The sequence below is a fragment of the Zingiber officinale genome, chromosome 4B, assembly GCF_018446385.1.
Source record: "Zingiber officinale cultivar Zhangliang chromosome 4B, Zo_v1.1, whole genome shotgun sequence".
In the NCBI taxonomy this organism is placed as follows: domain Eukaryota; kingdom Viridiplantae; phylum Streptophyta; class Magnoliopsida; order Zingiberales; family Zingiberaceae; genus Zingiber; species Zingiber officinale.
In genome coordinates, this window is record NC_055993.1 from 12,907,888 (window position 1) to 12,925,733 (window position 17,846).

At 38.3% G+C, this 17,846-nt stretch overlaps 4 protein-coding genes across 6 annotated transcripts; all 4 read left to right on the forward strand.

Annotated features, from left to right (window-relative positions):
* The first annotated feature begins 2,762 nt into the window (after window positions 1-2,762).
* Window positions 2,763-4,056, forward strand: LOC121974748 (WRKY transcription factor WRKY71-like). The gene is made up of 3 exons (XM_042525955.1): window positions 2,763-3,263; window positions 3,350-3,466; window positions 3,593-4,056. Exons 1-3 carry the CDS (start codon window positions 2,820-2,822, stop codon window positions 3,863-3,865), a joined length of 834 nt encoding a protein of 277 aa, XP_042381889.1. The 5' UTR covers window positions 2,763-2,819; the 3' UTR covers window positions 3,866-4,056.
* A 5,948-nt stretch (window positions 4,057-10,004) lies between these two features.
* On the forward strand, window positions 10,005-11,268 carry LOC121974749 (probable CCR4-associated factor 1 homolog 7). Its single transcript, XM_042525957.1, has one exon. The coding sequence runs from the start codon at window positions 10,274-10,276 to the stop codon at window positions 11,099-11,101; it is 828 nt and encodes a 275-aa protein (XP_042381891.1). The 5' UTR covers window positions 10,005-10,273; the 3' UTR covers window positions 11,102-11,268.
* A 1,100-nt stretch (window positions 11,269-12,368) lies between these two features.
* Window positions 12,369-13,047, forward strand: LOC121978117 (zinc finger protein 1-like). The gene has a single exon (XM_042530495.1). The coding sequence runs from the start codon at window positions 12,478-12,480 to the stop codon at window positions 13,045-13,047; it is 570 nt and encodes a 189-aa protein (XP_042386429.1). The 5' UTR covers window positions 12,369-12,477.
* A 1,042-nt stretch (window positions 13,048-14,089) lies between these two features.
* On the forward strand, window positions 14,090-16,133 carry LOC121974750. 3 transcript variants are annotated; one of them, XM_042525960.1, is made up of 6 exons: window positions 14,090-14,661; window positions 15,117-15,206; window positions 15,301-15,363; window positions 15,438-15,500; window positions 15,576-15,628; window positions 15,822-15,954. In XM_042525960.1, the coding sequence occupies exons 1-6, from the start codon at window positions 14,257-14,259 to the stop codon at window positions 15,829-15,831; spliced, it is 684 nt and encodes a 227-aa protein (XP_042381894.1). In that variant the 5' UTR covers window positions 14,090-14,256; the 3' UTR covers window positions 15,832-15,954. The 3 variants fall into 3 exon arrangements, with proteins under 3 accessions (XP_042381894.1, XP_042381892.1, XP_042381893.1); XM_042525958.1 differs by having other exon boundaries at window positions 14,091-14,661; window positions 15,608-15,628; window positions 15,822-16,133; XM_042525959.1 differs by lacking the exon at window positions 15,576-15,628 and having other exon boundaries at window positions 14,093-14,661; window positions 15,822-16,133.
* The last annotated feature ends 1,713 nt before the right edge of the window (window positions 16,134-17,846 follow it).

Genomic DNA, 17,846 nt, shown 5'->3' on the forward strand with positions numbered 1-17,846 from the left:
TCGATCCACCGATCGATCCAGGCTATTCCAGAGAGCACAGAGGCGCTCTGGATCGATCGATCCAAAGCCTCCCCGATCGATTGAGAGCATTCCAATCGATCGGGATTCGACCGTTAGCGTCGATTTAAGCCGCAGGCGTTCATTTCCTTCGGCATTGCTTCCACGACATAGCTCAGATCTTCACCAGCGACTCCACAGAGCTCTCCACGCCAGTTCTTGAAGTTCTTGGAGGTTCTTTCAAGTCAAGAGGCGGATCTATTGCAAGAGGAAGAAAGCTAGGGTTAGAGTTTTCTTGTACTCATTGTAAGCTCTGTGCTTGCATTTTGTATCCTTTCCCTTTCTTCTTGTAGTGTGAACCTGTAGGGCTTCTCCGCCTTCGGTAGTTACCGAAAAGGAGGGTTTTATTAGTGGAGGGTGCATGAGTAGGTGTGGATCCTTGGACTAGTCACCTCTTATGAGGTGGATATCAAGTAAACCAACCTTGTTAGCGTTGTGTGATTTGTTTCTTATATTTCCGCTGCATATCTCTGAAGAAACGAGCAACGCCGACGACGAGCACGCGAAGAGCTATTCATCCCCCCCCCCCCCTCTAGCTACTTTTCAGTCCCAACACGATGAGCCATATTTTTTGTTTTCTTAGTTTGAGTTTTTTCTGCGACAATCAAACATGAAAAGAATTTGGCAAATTACTGAACTACATGGTTTGAGTTTAATATTATCTAAATCGTGTAAGTAATTTTAAAAATACCTAAATCGTGTATCTAATATCCATTTTGCCTCTCAGCCCTCAACGAATTGATTGTGAAAATATAACAATTGATTCGATATGTTTCTATAAAAAAAAAAAAAAAAAAAAAAAAAAAAATTAATTGTTATACTGTAGTAATTAATTTAATTTTTTAAAAAAAATTAAAAAAGTCTTTTATGATTAAAAATTTATTGCTCTCAATACGTATATCAAATTAATATTGAGAATATGAATATAATCAAGAAAACTAGATAAATATATAGAATTTGATTTCAATTTTGCACTGAAACTAACATATGGACTTAGAGAGCTCAGAATGATATGGAACAAGATCATATATGCTCATCTAGTTCTACTTGTTATATTTATGATCTCAAATATTAATTTGATACAACATATTCAGAGCAGTAAATTTTTAAACATGAATTAAATTTTTTAGACACATACCATATTGAGAGCAATAAATTATTAATCATAAAAGACTTTTTAATTATATATATATATATATATATAAAACAAAGTTTAGTAGGTTGTTACAGTGTAACGACCGATTAAAGTTATGGTTCATTGTCACATAAACATACCAAATCAGTTGCTACACAGTAGTAATTGATTAAAAAAAGTTTGATTTGTGTTTAAAAATTCGTTACTTTCAATACGATATATCAAATTGATGTTTGAATACATGAATATAATCAAGAGAATTAGATAAGTTGGACATTGCTCTCAATTATTCTGAACTCTTTATGTTAATCAGTCGGTTTCGATCAAAATTGACTAATGAACCTAAATAGTTCAAAATTATATGGAATCAAATCTTTTGTATTCATCTAGTTCTTCTGATTATATTCATATCTCCAAATATCAATTCGATATATCTTATTAAGAGTAACATATTTTTAATCATAGAAGATTTTTTAATCTGTTTTTGTCACACAAATATATTAAATTAATTATTATACGGTAGCAATTGATTCGATGAGCAAAAGCGAACGAACGGAAGGGTAAAATTGATATCGGATATGGGATTGGGATATTTTAAAAATTACCCGTGCATGTTCAGTAATTTACCTAAAAAAATTTATTCAATAATGTCAAAATGTTAAGTGTAATTTTAAATTAAGGGGAAAATCAATTGTGTCTACGAGACCGTTTTGTCTAAAAATCAACTCCTGAGTTAGACATTTATGGCCTTGACTTGCAATGTAATTTGAATCAGATTGTCTTCGAGTTACGATAACAGCGTCAATTTCTCCACACGTGGTATTCCGCACTTGTTCCGTGCTTGACTCGTCTACGCTTTTATTTATCAATGTGACTCATGTACAGCCACAAGACTAGACTATGAACTCATAAATATTCAAAAAATAAATTAAATATTCTTTTTTTGAAAATAAAAAAATAAAGGGGGAAAACTTTGGATGGACCAATAGAAATTGCGCGGGGGTGAGCACAAATCAACGTGGTCAAAGAATTATTGGTTTACAATTTTACCTAAAGTGCTACATCAGAATTCACTTGCATTTTTTAAATTTATTTAATAATAATAATAAAAATAAAATAAAGTGGTCAAGTTTGAATAAATAAAAGGAATCTCGAGAAGATGGACGCAATCGATACGTCAGATCTTCCAATTTTCGACCCGTCGCCCGACAGTCAACACAAACACGGCACTTATTCCACGATTTGGAGGCCAACGCCGACAAACTCCACTTATTCTACAATTTGGGGGGCCAACGCCGTCACACTCCATGTCAACGGAAGGATCTTACTCCATTCGCACGTGCTGAAATACGAATCCATTAGCCATTTGCCAAGTCGTCATTTATTACCCAAAATAAAAATAAAACTAATTCAGGAACCCTCCGAGTCGATGGATCTTCCTTCACTTTGTCAACGTTTGTCTGCACACGCCTTTGACTCCGCCGCCTGCAATTTGACTTTTCTATTTCCCCGAGAAGAAGCCAACCGCGCCACGCTTCCTCGATGCTGCCAGGCCTCCTCCCTTTAAATCAGTAAGCAAATGCCCATTCTTCATCCGCTAAGCAGAGCTCTCTAGATTTGTCCACCGATGGAGGTCGAGCGGTCGAATCGTCCCTCCGTCGACCTCAACCTCTCAATCGGCTCCTCCCTCTCCCTCTGCTTCTTCCCCGGCGATCCTCAGGCAGCATCCGATTATCAACAACAGCCGCCGATTGGAATTCTCAAGCTGGAGCTCGATCGCGCGAGCGAGGAGAACAAGAAGCTCAAGGAAACGGTGGCCGACATGGTCAACAAGTACAGCGCGCTGCGAAGCCAGGTGAGTCGACTGGGGACGCCCAACGCCGCTAATTCCTCCGACGGTGGCTCTGTTTCTCCGGCCACGAATTTGAAGAGGAAGAGAGACTCCGGCGGGGAGAAAGAGAGCACATCGAGCGGCGACGAGCTGAACTGGAACAGCAGAGTGAGGGAAGACAAGATGAAGCCGAAGATTTCGAAGCTTCATGTGCGCACCGATCCGTCAGATACGAGACTGGTGAGCGATCGTCTCCGTCCTAACGATTATAATCGATTGAATAAGAGTTTGTTAATTTGATGAATTTTTGTTGCTTAATTAATCAGGTGGTGAAAGATGGATATCAATGGCGGAAATACGGGCAGAAAGTGACGAGAGACAATCCATGTCCCAGAGCTTACTTCAGATGCTCTTTCGCGCCTTCTTGTCCTGTTAAAAAGAAGGTATGCTGTTTGATTTGATCATAAACTTTTAACGAAGAAGAAGAACGATAGAAACTGGATCCAATTTTGCGGTTTGTTTGTGGATTAAATCGAATCGAACTGATGATTTATATGAATCGATTGCAGGTGCAGAGAAGCGCCCAAGACACATCGATGCTGGTCGCCACGTATGAAGGCGAGCACAACCACGGGCGGCAAGCTCACCAGCCTCCGGCTGCGGCGAACAAGATTCCGGCCGTCGAAGTAGGTCCGGTGAAGTCGACGAAGGTTGATGAGGGGTTGGAGTCGTCGCCGGAGCTGCGCCGGAGTCTGGTGGAGCAGATGGCGGCGTCGTTGATTAATGACCCGGCATTCAAGAGCGCGCTCACGGCGGCCATTTCCGGGAGGATGCTTCGTTGATCGATCGGTTTTGATCTGGTTCAGGTTTAGTCGTTTTCTAGAATTTGTAGTTTATGCAGTGATCGTCTTCATCGTCCTTGCAAGGTTTGGAGATGATTATGATTCATGGGTGAGGTAATCTGGGATTGTAATTTGTAAATATACGATCTAGTAGTCTTTTGCTAAATGATTAAAGAATTTATTCGAAGTTAGTTTTGTCTGAGTTGTAGATCGATGGATAATCGACACTGATTTGATGGAAATTCATTTTTTAATCTACCAAAAACGTCGACCAAACGACTATTTGATAGAAGTTGCAATTTGGTCGGACCAAACGACTGCATATTAATAATATCGTTCAACTGAGATGGTTGATGTAATAAAGGTAGGCTGTGCTGTTAATTGACCTGAGTCAATTCTCAACTGATACGTATTGTTTGATGAAATCTCTATAATTTACTTTTCTTTCATATAGTAAAAGACTGGATAACATTGAATCTAGGATGACTGATTTAGTCTCATGAAAGTTTTTCACTGTCATCAAGATAAATCGGGAAGCGCTCACAGCGAGCAACCCAGGAACCCAATATTTTTTTAGTTACGTACCCCCATTTAAAATTCTTTCTTACAGTGAAGGACTACTTTGGAGAGATGGTCAGATGATTATTTTACTTTTTACTATTAATAATGAAGTTGTCACTTTAAGGATTAATGATCCGGTGTATTTCTTGATGTACAATTATAAAACTTAAACACATTTTATAATTTCTAGAGATACCTCCATATATTTTTTTTTTATGATTTTACTATCATACAAAAAATTATTTCCATGGATATTCAGTAAGAGTGATAGACTTATTATAATTGGTAAAAGATCAATTTATGACGAACACATATAATCAGGAAAAAAATCTTCCCACCTCTTAACTAATTTGGTAGTCGTTTAACTGATTTCATGATTTATCTCTCTTTATATAATTTGAGGATCAATTGTGAGTTGCCTAAGGTGAGTAGAAATTAAATTTAAACTGACGCATACTTCTAAAGAAAAACTCCTCTCACCTCTTAGTCAATTAAAATTAATTATAAATTAATCCTATAATTTATCTTCCTTCCTTCCTTCCTTCCTTCGTATAATATAAAAAGGGAAAAAAAAAATGCGAGCTTAGTAATCTTTTACTCTAATAACGAAACTCAAGAGCTAATACCTGAATTATATGTATATATATAAAAAATCAACTCAATCCAACTAAATCTACATAGATGGGGAATCAACGCAAATTGACTTTTCTTTCCTTGAATTTGACTTTGAGAAAAAAAATCTTAACCAAGCAAACGACGCCCATAGGTCGGAAGGTTCCAGTTTAAGAAATCAATGTTTGTGTCGGGGATTTTTATTTCCACCTTGACTTTTGTTCAAAATCAGCAACTGAAGGAAGAATTCTTTCGAAGTTTGATATTTTCAAATGCAAAACTGAATCAGAAGATTGACCCGAGAAGTCAACAAAACATCACACTTCCTTCTCCTGCCATGGAAGCTTCTTCCTCTGCTTTTACTTCTCCCTACTCTGTTGGTAGAGCTTCGCAGCCACCAGCGCCATGAAGACTGCATCGCATTGCATCATCGTCAAGATCAGATTTTTACCATGTTTGAGGAGAAGTTCATAGTATCAGGGAAGATAATTACATGTCCAAATGCGATCCACAACGGTGGTTACTGCTTTCTTGTGGCTGCATGACTCCCACCCATCTCTAGTCCTCTCTAACCAAAATCTTCCTAAAACATCCAAAAATCTAGTAATCCAAGTTCTCTGCAGAATTCACTGACCAAACTTTGCCAGGTGAGTTGAGTAGGAAGAGCATATTTTGGGGACAGTGAAGACTCCAAAAAAGACTGCAACAAGAAAACCATGTCTTTTTTTTTTTCAAGTTTTTCTCAAGGATCAAATTGTTGTTTTTCTGAATCTTACGTAGTTTGGCAAGGCTCCAAATCGCAATGAAATTTCCACATCTTGCCATCGCAAACAAGAACACCGCAAGCTGTTGAAACAACAGGAGTCAAAATTATCTAGAGGATATTTAAGGAGTAAGCCATTACTGAGCATTTTACCTTCAATGTTGTTGCAGGGCCACCAGGAAATAAACCTTTTAGCTTTAAGAGCAGTTCATTGACACAAGGGAGGAGCGATTTTAGAAGCCAAATTACCTCTTCCTCGTATATATATATATATATATATTTGATAATTCAAGTATGCAATTTGTACGGTCTGATTAATTAAAAGATGATCGATCCAGTTTTACGAAAATTTTGATTGATTGTAAAATTAAATCAGAAAATATGGATGATCTATTCAACAACCTAATGTTATGAATTTTTTAAACTTCCCAATTATAATATATCTCTGTCTCATTTTTTTTTTATCATTACATTATAACACGGGTGAATGTATGTTAATTTCATTTAATTGTAAACATGATTGTCGAAAACAACTAAATAAGGACAGTCCTGGACTTGAGATTTTGAGGTCTGAGACGAGCACAAAACATGGTGCCCTCAAAGTTTAATATTCATATATTTTTTCAATATAAATATAATAATATTTGAAATATAAAATCTAGAAATAAAATATGAACAAAATATATCATCAAAAATAATAGCATAAGCAAATACTAAAAAACAAAAAAAAAAAAAAATCTAAACAAAATATTAAATTCATGTTCTGAACCAATACATAGTCCACTTGAATATTATTCGTCTCATATTTTTTGAATTAAAAGTATTGATTAAGTTTGCATAATCAATTTTCTCAATAATTTTTTTCTCAATAGATAATATAACTAACCTATTTAGTTTTTCTTATGACATAGTTGATCGAAGATAAATTTTAATTAACTTCAACTTGAAAAAAACTCCTTTCGATAGATGCAACTGTAACTTGTATAGTCAGCAAAACTCGATAAGTGATATAGCCATTTAGATAACAATCATCCATTATTTTCAAATAATTTAGCACACATTGCTCTTTTTGCTTCTCCAAATAAGAAGTGTCTTAATAACTTTAATTCTAGAAATAAATTTGATTCATCAACATCGAAACGCCTATCATGTGAACGCATATCATGTGTTAATGAATTTTGAAGATTGACACATGAGCTCAAGAGACCATCATCATCAATAGACTACAACTTCTCCAAAATAAATAAAAATTCAAAGGTTTTTTCGTAAAATTGCTCAAACCGAATTTGAAGTGAAGAAAGAGCTTGATCAATTAAAAATACGAAGTAATTAACTCAAAAAGATTCTTTAGGAAATTGAGATATCCTTTCACTGTTGATCTCATTAAATTGTCTTTTTATTCGAATGATGCATGATCCTGCCTCGAAGTTGAGGAGATGGCAGCCGGGAAGTAACGCTGAGGTGGCTCTTCGTCTTCGCGAATGATCCTGTGCTCCTGCAACCACAAGTCGTTAGTGCCAAGCCGGGAGGGGGTTCTCGGCAACAATCCTTCGACGCCCAAGTCACACAACAACAAGTAGAGATAGGAATAAGAAGAAAGTAATGAATAGTAGCTTCAAGAGATGCATCCTGCGTACCTCTGCGGAGGGCGATCTCCCTTCTTATATAGAGCCTTGACGAGTAGATTGCACGTTTCCCCGAGCGAACACGCTTCCCCAAGCTTTCCTCAAAAGCTAGCATCGAGAAGGTGTCCCTGACATTTTACCATAACGGGGCAAGCATATCTCTGCTGAGGCGGCGGAAGCTTCTCCCATACGATTCTTTGTCTTGCCATTCGATTTTCTGTCCATCCGCGCAACTCGTCGGTGGCACTAACTCCCAAAAAGTTGTAGGCACGTATCGCTACTGTTCCTGTTTGTCAACTACTAGTCTGACTAGCTCTCCTTGATTGGTTCGGTCGGTGTGACGAGGTCGATCAGCTAAAGTATCCTTTGCCTTTGTGCACTGTAAGCTGAGCCGTCTCTCGCCGCTCTCTATCGGCCGATCGGGGATGGAGAGCTTTCTGGTTGGCTGGTCACTTAGTTGACCCCCTTGACCTTGACGCCTACCGAAGCCCTAAACTTCCTCGGGGGTGGGCCCTCCCGAGTCGTCCCTGAATCATCCCCGGATCAATGCACTTTTCTCGGGAAATATGTTCAATTCCTATTTCACTTGTTTAGAGCATCCACATCAAATACTCTAAATATACATTTTACCTAAAAAATTCCTTGTATCAGATACCCTACTAGTTTCCTAAATTTAGATTCTATGAACAGTAACTCCCTAAATTTAGGGAATGAAAACACTACCTTAAATATTAAATGAATAATAAAAAAGTATAGAGGAGAGAGAAATAATAATAAATAAATAAAGATATGATAAATTATAAAGTAATTGGTGTACCATGCATTGAAAAGAGATTATTTAAATTTAATAAAGTTGATGATTTACTTTAAATTTTAGAGATATTGATAGGGAAACTGACGTGGACGATCTAATATGTTCAACTACAATCAAGGTTTGATCAAATCTAGATTTTTTGAACTCTTGGAGAAAATAAATAAGCTCATTCTTTTTTTCAGCGTGTGAATATTTGATGAATCTATTGATTTTTTTCTCTCTTATTAAACGTTTTTGAATCAGTCAATTTCTTTTCTACATAATCATATTTAAAGTTAAGATAAGATATTTTTTAGAATATAAATTTATATATGACTTATTTATCAACTATTATTGATGGATTTTTTAAAAATAAGCTTATAAATATATCAAACTAATAAGTTTTTAAAAAAATTTGATGCCCCACTTGTTATCTACAGGTCCGGCCATGAATAAGGGAGAAAAGTTAAACTTGTGAGTTACGATTGAATCATTGAAGCCACATCTTGAAGGCTTGCAAGTAATTTTGATTGTTTTGGGGTTGAAAATGAGTCAATCATGTATAATCCATGTTTCCGGGGACATACATTAAATAATTATTTGTTATTAAAAATAAAAGTATGGCATGGCAAGTTGTATTCATGAAGGTTAGGTGCTATTTGTTGAAGGTTAGGTGGCCAAATAAAGTCACTTTGAAATCATTCTCCTGTCAGAGTATTCAAAAAAGAAAAATCATTACAAATCCCTTGAATAAGTTTTCAAAGATACAGAATTTGAATTTCGAGGAATTAACCGATAAATTATTTTTTATAGACGGTACTTCTTGATTTAGGATGAAACTTTTTTCCTTAATTCTCCAGAATTAATGGAAAAAAATTCAGTACAATAAGTCAGGAACTGAAATGATGAAATTACGTTAATTTAACCTAAATGAGTCGCAATCACCAATAATTACTTTGCATGTGCCAATTCGTTGGGTCCACTAATCAATAGCATAAAGTTAAGTGCATTATTTTTCTTAAGATTTAATAATTATTATATTAAAAAAATACATTACTGATGTAAATTATCTTACACAAAACAAAGAAATAAATTAAAAGCTATTTACTTAATTCACTTTTGGATTCCGAGCCCATCTGTTTCATAGTTAATCCCAATTATCAAGCCCAGCCCAATAATCAGTTCCAATTTACAAATGACAACTTGAAAATGAATTAAAAAGCCTGAGCCAAACCCCCAAAGCAAAATATAAAATTACTAGAAGAATCGAGTCAAAATTTAAATTCACATCTAAAAAAAATATATAAAATAAAGGAAAAAATACAGCCATCCCTCTCAAATTTCAGTCCAACAATAAAATATTATATGACCCACCAACTAATTCAATTCTGACACACTTTCCCTTCCCTCCCTTCCTTCCTGCGGGTTTCCTTTCCTCCGGTTAATATCAATTTTTGGAAATTATTATTTTATTTTTAAAAAATATATATAATTAAATAATATAGATAAAAGATAATAATATCCAATATTAATGAAATTGGAAAAAAAAATTGTTTGTTGAGCTTTTAATAAATAAATATTTGCTCAAAACTACGGATAAATATTTGTTGCGATGTGATTCGCTCCGGTTAGAGAAGGGGCCTAGCAATGGGACGTATAAGACAGCGAGTAAATGCTGGGTAGATGTCGTAAGGTGGGCTTATTTGATCTCAATGATTGGATTTAGACGCCTGTGAGCTCCCAACGTGCTTCCCGAATGCTCTCGCTCGCTTCTTTACCCATAAAGATGGCTTAAATTACGAAAAGCATCTCCTTTGTTTTTTCCCCAAATCTCTCCTTTTGATCTAGAACCCTAGAAATTGGCCCCAATTCGCCCAAATCTGCACAGGAAATACTTAGATCTAGCCTCCGTTGTTGGTCTGTTCTGCTTGGTTCGGGGTTTCGGCCATCGATCGGCCGGGATCTACTGTTTCCCGGCGTTTACCGCTGATCAGCTACGATTTCTTTATGCTCCTGTTCGTTGACGCTGCGGCAGATTTGATCTGGAACTGGAGATGTTGAAGGGCGAGGACGATGGTGTCGAGATCCGGGAGGTGTGGGCTGAGAACCTCGATTCGGAGTTCGCCGTGATCCGCGACATCGTTGATGAATTCCCCTTCGTAGCCATGGACACCGAGTTCCCCGGCGTCGTCATCCGTCACCTTGGAGACTTCAAGCAGCCGGCCGATGCACACTACCACACCCTCCGCGCCAACGTTGACTTGCTTCACCTCCTGCAGCTCGGCCTCACTTTCTCCGACGATGCAGGGAATCTCCCTACCTCCCCGTCCTCCGGCCGCCCCATCGTGTGGCAGTTCAACTTCTGCGAGTTCGACGTCGACCGGGACGTCTTCGTCCCCGACTCGATCGAGCTCCTGAAGAATTCGGGCCTCGACTTCAAGAAGAACCGCGAGCACGGCGTCGACGCCAGACGGTTCGCCGAGCTCTTCATGTCCTCCGGCGTCGTGCTCAACGACTCCATCCACTGGGTCGCCTTCCACGGCGCCTACGACTTCGGGTACCTTCTAAAAATCATAACTTGCAGGAAGCTGCCGGAGAGCCGAACCGAGTTCATGGAACTTCTCCGTGTGTTCTTCCCGGTGATGTACGACATCAAGCGCGTGATCCATCTCAACAACAACCTTTACGGTGGCCTGAACAAGGTCGCCGAGAAGCTGGAGGTGGAGAGAGTCGGGACATGCCACCAGGCAGGATCCGATAGCTTGCTCACGGCCAGGGCCTTCATGAAGATGCGAGGACACCGCTTTGTAGGATCCATGGAGAAATATGTAGGCTTGTTGTTTGGTTTAGACGTTGAGAGTGCTCATAACAACCATAATTAGGCTTAAGTCGAAATCAAATGTAGCAATAAATCATGGATTCGAGAGAGAAAAAAAAAGAAGAAAGACTTGATCCATTGATACTTGTGAATCTGTTTGTTTCTAGTATCTCATGTTGTACTTACTCATTACAGTTTTTAATGAAGAAAGGTGTCTCCTTTAGTATGCTACAATGATAGATTTTCTTGCTTCTTCTTCCAGCAGATGAAGTTATGCTGTTTCGGTTGGTTTAATTCTACTTCTGTTGTTTTTTTTATTGGTCTCTTTGCATAGTAAATTTTAGTTACTTTTTAGGAGATGGTTTGCCAAATAGGATGAACTCCTCTAATTTCAGTTTAGCTACTGATTCATGTATGTATGCCTGTTTTCTGTTGATCTGTTCCAAGAAATTCTTGTTTCTGGTTTACTGTATTATATTGCTAGTTAAATTGTAGATTTGCCTCACAGGTTGTGAGGATAAGAGTTATGCGTTCAAGTACAATTGTTATTTTTGGATGATCTGGTGAAAATGAGGAGAAAAATTGCTAGTGAAATTACTAATCCTGAGCATTTATGGTTTATAAAGAAAGCTGGCATATAATTTCTGTCTTTAAAGATCGATCCGTGGCCCTTTGATTGCTCCATCAGTTAAACAAAGCTTTATTATTACCTTCTTATTAGGCTTTTTTTTAATTTCCTTTTTCTTCCGATTTCTGAAATCAATGCTTGTTTAACTGATCAGCAATCAAATGCTTGAGTTTAGTCGACCTTCAATTCGTCAATGATGTTTGCACACAGAAAAACATTCAAATTACATAATTTGATTGTAGGTTTAAATTATTACTGACACTATCCTTAATCCCAAAGAAAACACTTGATTAAATAGAAGAAAAAGAAGAAAAATCAGATACTACGACATTAAACTCCCTGATAAGAATAATAAATGAGTGGATCCACATTTTTACGTGAAGGTAATCTCCTCGTATTTAAGAGATTCGGATGTATTGTTCACAATAAATACAAATAAATTAAAAGAATCTTGACTCTTTTATTCAAAATTCAAATATGACTCAGCCTTGTTGCATCTTCATCGATTATCTTTATCAAACATATATATGGCGATATTATAACCTGCCATAAATTAAAATTAATAAAGGGAAATAGTTGAGGGAGAAGGCAAATGCATGATATTGATTGATAAGTTCCCTTGTAAGATATGCTTTCCTGCTCTGTTTTCTCATTCTTCCTCTGTAATTCCATTTAAGCTACGAAATCAAGCCATGATTCCATACTTGAGAGATCGCATTGAATTCAATGCAATCTCCTTCCTTCTCTCTCTCGTCCTATATATCGTCGTCCCAAATCTCCCTTTCTCTCTCTCTCCACCAAAGCGGAACGGCATGGCACAGGAGAAGATGAACAGAGACGAAGTGGAGGGAAAGAGAGAAGCAGAGATGAAGGCCAGTAACGCCGGCGACGGCCGGGTGCACTCGACGTCGCAGGCCCTCGAGCTCGACCTGCTCGGCATCGCGAAGGCCAAGCCGGTCTCTCCGAAACGCCCGGAACGGGTGTTCCCCTGCAACTACTGCAGGAGGACGTTCTACAGCTCGCAGGCGCTCGGCGGCCACCAGAACGCGCACAAACGCGAGCGCAGCCTCAACAATCGCGGAGTCGCCGCCGATGTTCCGGAGTACGGGACATTTCCGTTTCCGCACTACTCAGGACGCAGGATCGGTGTCCAAGTGCGCTCCATGATTCACAAGCCGTACGTCGGAGCGCCGTTGGCTGCCGACGCCGCCGGCGGGATGTTCTATGGGCCGCGTCGCCACGAGTATTTTCGGTTCTACGCTGCGGCGGGGAGAGTTCCCCAGCCGCTGCCACTTCAGGTGGCCAAATCGGAGGAGGCGTCGACATCATTCGATAGGAAGCAGGAAGAGTTGATCAATCTTGACTTGACTCTTAGGCTTTAGACTAGCAGTCCACTTGCTTGTTTTAATTTCGTACTTTTTTTTATGAATTAAATCTGATTTATGATTTATTAGCTGCAGACGATTTGCGATTAGCGATTAATCATTTTGTCATGATTCCAAGACTTAAATTGCAGTTCTAAGTCTGTTCGTCACGCACTAATTTTCGTTGTTTCCTTGATTCTTAATAACGCCATGAAGAAAATTTAAGATTGACAAGCAATTAGCCATTTTCATTTAATACGACAACATTAATTATTTGGATTCACTAATACGGTTTTAATCGTGCATTTATTACGATAAATTTCCAAAAATTATGTTGTGGTTCTTATCCGCAATGCATGTTTATAAAAGAGTATATTTGTTAAAAAAAACAAATATCAATTAATTCATATAATTCCATTCGGTCTCTATTTAAAAAAGTCAAGTTCGATTAAATCGATTAAATATTAATAGTCAATTGATATAGCAGTCAACGGCTAATGACATATCAATCAATTGTAAGATTTAAAAATCGAATGATATACCCATTGTCCATATCAATCGATTAATGGTGGTCGACCGCTAGAGTTAAAAAATCAAATAGAATATTATTGTTGAAAAAATATAAGTCGATGGATGATGAAAATTTTAATTTTTCATCGAAATACCTAATATTTTTTTATTAGATTAGTTTAATTTTTATTGAAAAATTCTGGTTAGTTTGAAAAAAAAATTGATTTAATAAGTTTTGAATTATTTGATTCGGTCCGTTCAATTTTAAACCGATTGATCACTCTATACGTGTAATAAAATCTTATGTTCGTGCTGTAATATCCTCATCTTAGGTCTATCCATTATTGGATTGAAACAACTTCCATTATTTTTAAGGCTTACAATTAAGGACTTTATTTTAATGCTGGCTGGGTTCGTTTATTTTCCAAATACTATCGAACCAACCAGATTGTGCCGGGCCGGGCCGGGCCGGGGAGAGGCGAACCTTTCAAACCGTGCCATGTCGGTTTATTGCGATATTTGACTGATTCAATTGTAATTTAGAATGCACGCTCTCTCAACTAACCCAACTAAACTCAACTGATCAACTCTTCCCCGTTTTACTTATTTACCATCATGCCCTTCTCCCTCTCTCTCTCTCTACTCCTTGTATTACAATCTTTCCCACATCGGCCCAAGCATTAACTCATCGCTCCTTTCTCTCCAACTCCGTCTCCCATGGCCGCCACCAGTACCTGCGACGACGGCGAATGGTCGAGGGAAGCCCTTCTCAATCCCGATCTCGCTGTGGCCGTCATCCTCAGCTTTCGTCAGCAGAACCGGCATGACCGGGAGGCAGCAGGCGATGCGGGACCGTCCGCCTACGCGCCGACACGGCCTCTAGAGTGGGGAAGGCGGATCAAGCGGTCACGGATGATGAATATCCCACGGATCTTCCCAACTACAGAGGAGGAGGAGGAGGAGGAGGAGGAGTTGAAGAATTGGAAGGGGAAGAGGCGGGCGAGTCCGCAGTCGCCGCTGGAGGGGTACAGCAGTGCATCCGTGAGCGTTGAAGAGGACAGCCCGAGGGCCGGAAGATCCACCGGCGTCTGCATCGCACAGATGGAAGAATGCCGCAGCGAGGTGACGACGCCCCCTTCTCCTCTCGCTTCTTCCGTCCCTCTCCCTCACCTTTGTTGCTTTTTCTCGTGACGAAAATACCCTAGCGCTCGTATTATCTCTGATACCGTTGCATTTCAACCCCACTGGCATCGCAGTTCATCTTTTTGACGAAAATACCCTAACCCTCACTTTCTATTAATTTGATGATTTTACGATTGTTCGTGATAACTTTTTGTTAGTTTGGAAGCCCTTTTCGGAGCAATGAATTCTCCCCCACCCAAGATAAACTCCTTGACTTACCTCGATTATGATGGGTGGGTAACAAAAATGATTATATATATTTTCTTTCCGTCGTGTACATCCAGTATTCTCCCGCCGTATCTTTGCGCTTTCGGTGGCATTTCCCATCCGCCAAGCGCCAGCCGACGAAGGCTTCCACTGGCTCGCTTTTTTACGTTGTAAGCCTTCTGATGCAGGTGGCGGTGGAGGCCATGAACCTGCGTGCCCCGGAGGCTTCGATGAACCCAGCCTCGTGCCGCGTCCGAAGGCCGTCTTCGAAAAAAAGGGTAAGCATTAAGCACCGAGTCCTAAATTATGTCGTTTGTTCTCGTTGGCATTATTCCGTCTTCTTGTTAATTTGTCGTCTGGTTGGGTGGGCAGACGAAAGTGGAACTGCAGACCGTGCAGGCGGCTCTGATTGAAGAGAAGGCGAAAATACTTCAGGTCGCTTCGTTTTTTCCCTGTTATTTTTGCTGAGGATTTAAATTCACGGGCTTTTGTTATGTAAAATGTTGCAGGAGATAGACAAGTGGCGGAGCACATTGGAGAAACTGAGGGTGGAAAATGGCAATCTACATAAGGTTACCACCAAAAGCTCATGCCTTTTCTTATTTTGTTATGTTTTGCAGCCCTTTGCCTGACTGTACGTTGATCAGATTAGGACTTTCCCTGTTGATCACTGTTTTAGATGCAAGGATTTGGTGATGAGGTAAATAGGGAAGAAATCTTCAAAATTCACGCTCTTCTCTCTTCCAGGGGCTGGTGGAGTAAACACACAGCCTCATGGATTGCTGCTACCTCAAATTAAGTTGACGTGATTTTGGAATAAAATCTCTTCTGAATCTAAAGCAAGCTTGGTGAGCTTTGCTGCCTATTCTAAATCACCTTCTTCCTTCTTGCAGGTACTCTTGAAATCAGCTAAAAAACGCCCTAAGGATGTTCAGCTACCTGCAGATCTAGATCATCCACCGATCGACACTCCGTCTTATCTTCCGGGGCGGAAACATTCCATTCAACTTCCAGACCTCAATGAACCCTTACAGTGGTAGATAGAATTAACACTACTAACACCATTTAGAATTTCCTGCTAATAACAATTTGAGAGAGTTATATCCAGATCGGCACATTGTATAGCATAAGACTCTAAAACTTGAATGTTAGTTACTGGTTATGAAATTATAATCTAATCATAAGAGTGATTCGCTATTGTTTTATTTTGGATTCTGATTCCAATGTTTAGTTACTGATTCAAAGGACTACTACTGGTAAGGTTTAGTTACTTTTCATATTCTAAACAGTAGTATGTGGTCAGAAGGTTATTCGAGCATGATAATGTATGAACGATTTGTGTGTAAAATACTTTCGTGGGTGGTGTTTAACATTTTTAACTTGACCAATGAATACTTATTAGCCTCCTTAATTTTTTTTTAATCTGGAGATCTAACTCATCAAATCTATTAATCCTGATGTGACTGTAGAAACTATCCTAAGAGGAGCTCTCCTTGTGATATGGATGCTCGGAGCTCCCTCCCACCCTCGGTGTTATGGAGGACGTTTCTTCAAATTTTTTTAATTATTAAAAATCATTTTATTTTTTAATATTTGTAATAATTATTAAAAATCATTTTATTTTTTTAATATTTGTAAAAAAACATAGCAGTTGCACAACGGTTAATTTGCTAGCTATTTTTATAATAAAATTTAAATTTTTTATTTAAAAAAATCTATAAATATATTTTAAATTTTTAATTTTTTATTCATCTTATCATTCTTTGCTTTTTTTTTCTTCTTTCTTACTTTTATTCGCTATTTCTATTTGAGAGATCGATGAAAATTTTAATATTTCTTTTATAAATATGTTGAATTTTCCAAATGTAGAAAAAAATATATCTTTTAAAAATATTCATATTACTTCAAATGTCTAATATCTTCATTTTTCTTTCCCACACAATATCTTTCAAAATTTTAAAATATTTCATATACTCCCCAATATCTTCCAAAATTTATAAATTTCCAAAGTTTTAAATAATTTTCGATGAATCCAAATAACGCCGCTCTAGTTCCATTTGGTAGGTATCTATCCCAAGATTGGCCAGCTATAAACAGTCAATTTCATATACCTTCTTTGCCTTAAGTATTTTCTTGTCCTCAACTATTAGACATGTTTTTTGATTAAATTAAGAAGGGCTACTACTGACCCATCTATTAGCGATAAAGAATTTCTAACGTCATCATCTGCTCTAGCAACTCAATGACCACCACACTCATTACAAGAAAAGCGTGAGTTGAACAGAGAAAGATGATTCAAAATGCAAATTTTGGTCTCTTGATAAAGACGTGGCCCTTGCAAAGTCATGGGCAATTATTAACACCAACGCAATCATTGGTGTTGAAGATCGCTGGCCGCTAGAAGAGGGGGGGGGGTTGAATGGCTTGGTCACCCCAAATTGTTTGCCTTCCTATAATGTTCGTGCATAGCGGAATATTAACAATAAAAATTAAGAGAGAAAGCAAACACTAACAAGATTATGTGACATGGTTCAAACATTGCTTCCTCCTACTCCATGACTTGCCCTTAAGGTGGACGATCACTCAATCCGTCGATGGATTAGTCCTTGGAAATCTCCAGCTAATGCTTTCTACTTCTTGGTGGAACAAACCTCTCACAAAACTCTCTTACTCTTTACATGATGAAAACTTAAATTAGCAGGAAGAGAATTAGATTGGAAGCTTGAGGGAATGACTTAGGAGAATTCTAGCAAGAATCAATAACCTCCTTTATCCCTCAAATCTTCCTTAAATAAAGTGGAAAGAGTTTATCACAAGACAACTCATTTCCCGTGTACCAATCGATTGATACTTCCATCAGTTGACTGGTGTTATTATTGGATGTAGCCAACAACTACTTCATAGAATCATGGATTTTG

Excerpts from the sequence above, each read along its gene's own strand:
- LOC121978117 (XM_042530495.1), top strand. The coding sequence starts at position 12,478 with ATGGCACAGGAGAAGATGAACAGAGACGAAGTGGAGGGAAAGAGAGAA.
- LOC121974750 (XM_042525958.1), top strand. The coding sequence starts at position 14,257 with ATGGCCGCCACCAGTACCTGCGACGACGGCGAATGGTCGAGGGAAGCC. Across the intron at positions 15,501-15,607 it reads AAAATGGCAATCTACATAAG|ATGCAAGGATTTGGTGATGA; the intron begins GTTACCACCAAA and ends TCACTGTTTTAG. Across the intron at positions 15,629-15,821 it reads TGCAAGGATTTGGTGATGAG|GTACTCTTGAAATCAGCTAA; the intron begins GTAAATAGGGAA and ends TCCTTCTTGCAG.
- LOC121974748 (XM_042525955.1), top strand. The coding sequence starts at position 2,820 with ATGGAGGTCGAGCGGTCGAATCGTCCCTCCGTCGACCTCAACCTCTCA. Across the intron at positions 3,264-3,349 it reads ATCCGTCAGATACGAGACTG|GTGGTGAAAGATGGATATCA; the intron begins GTGAGCGATCGT and ends TTAATTAATCAG. Across the intron at positions 3,467-3,592 it reads CTTGTCCTGTTAAAAAGAAG|GTGCAGAGAAGCGCCCAAGA; the intron begins GTATGCTGTTTG and ends AATCGATTGCAG.
- LOC121974749 (XM_042525957.1), top strand. The coding sequence starts at position 10,274 with ATGTTGAAGGGCGAGGACGATGGTGTCGAGATCCGGGAGGTGTGGGCT.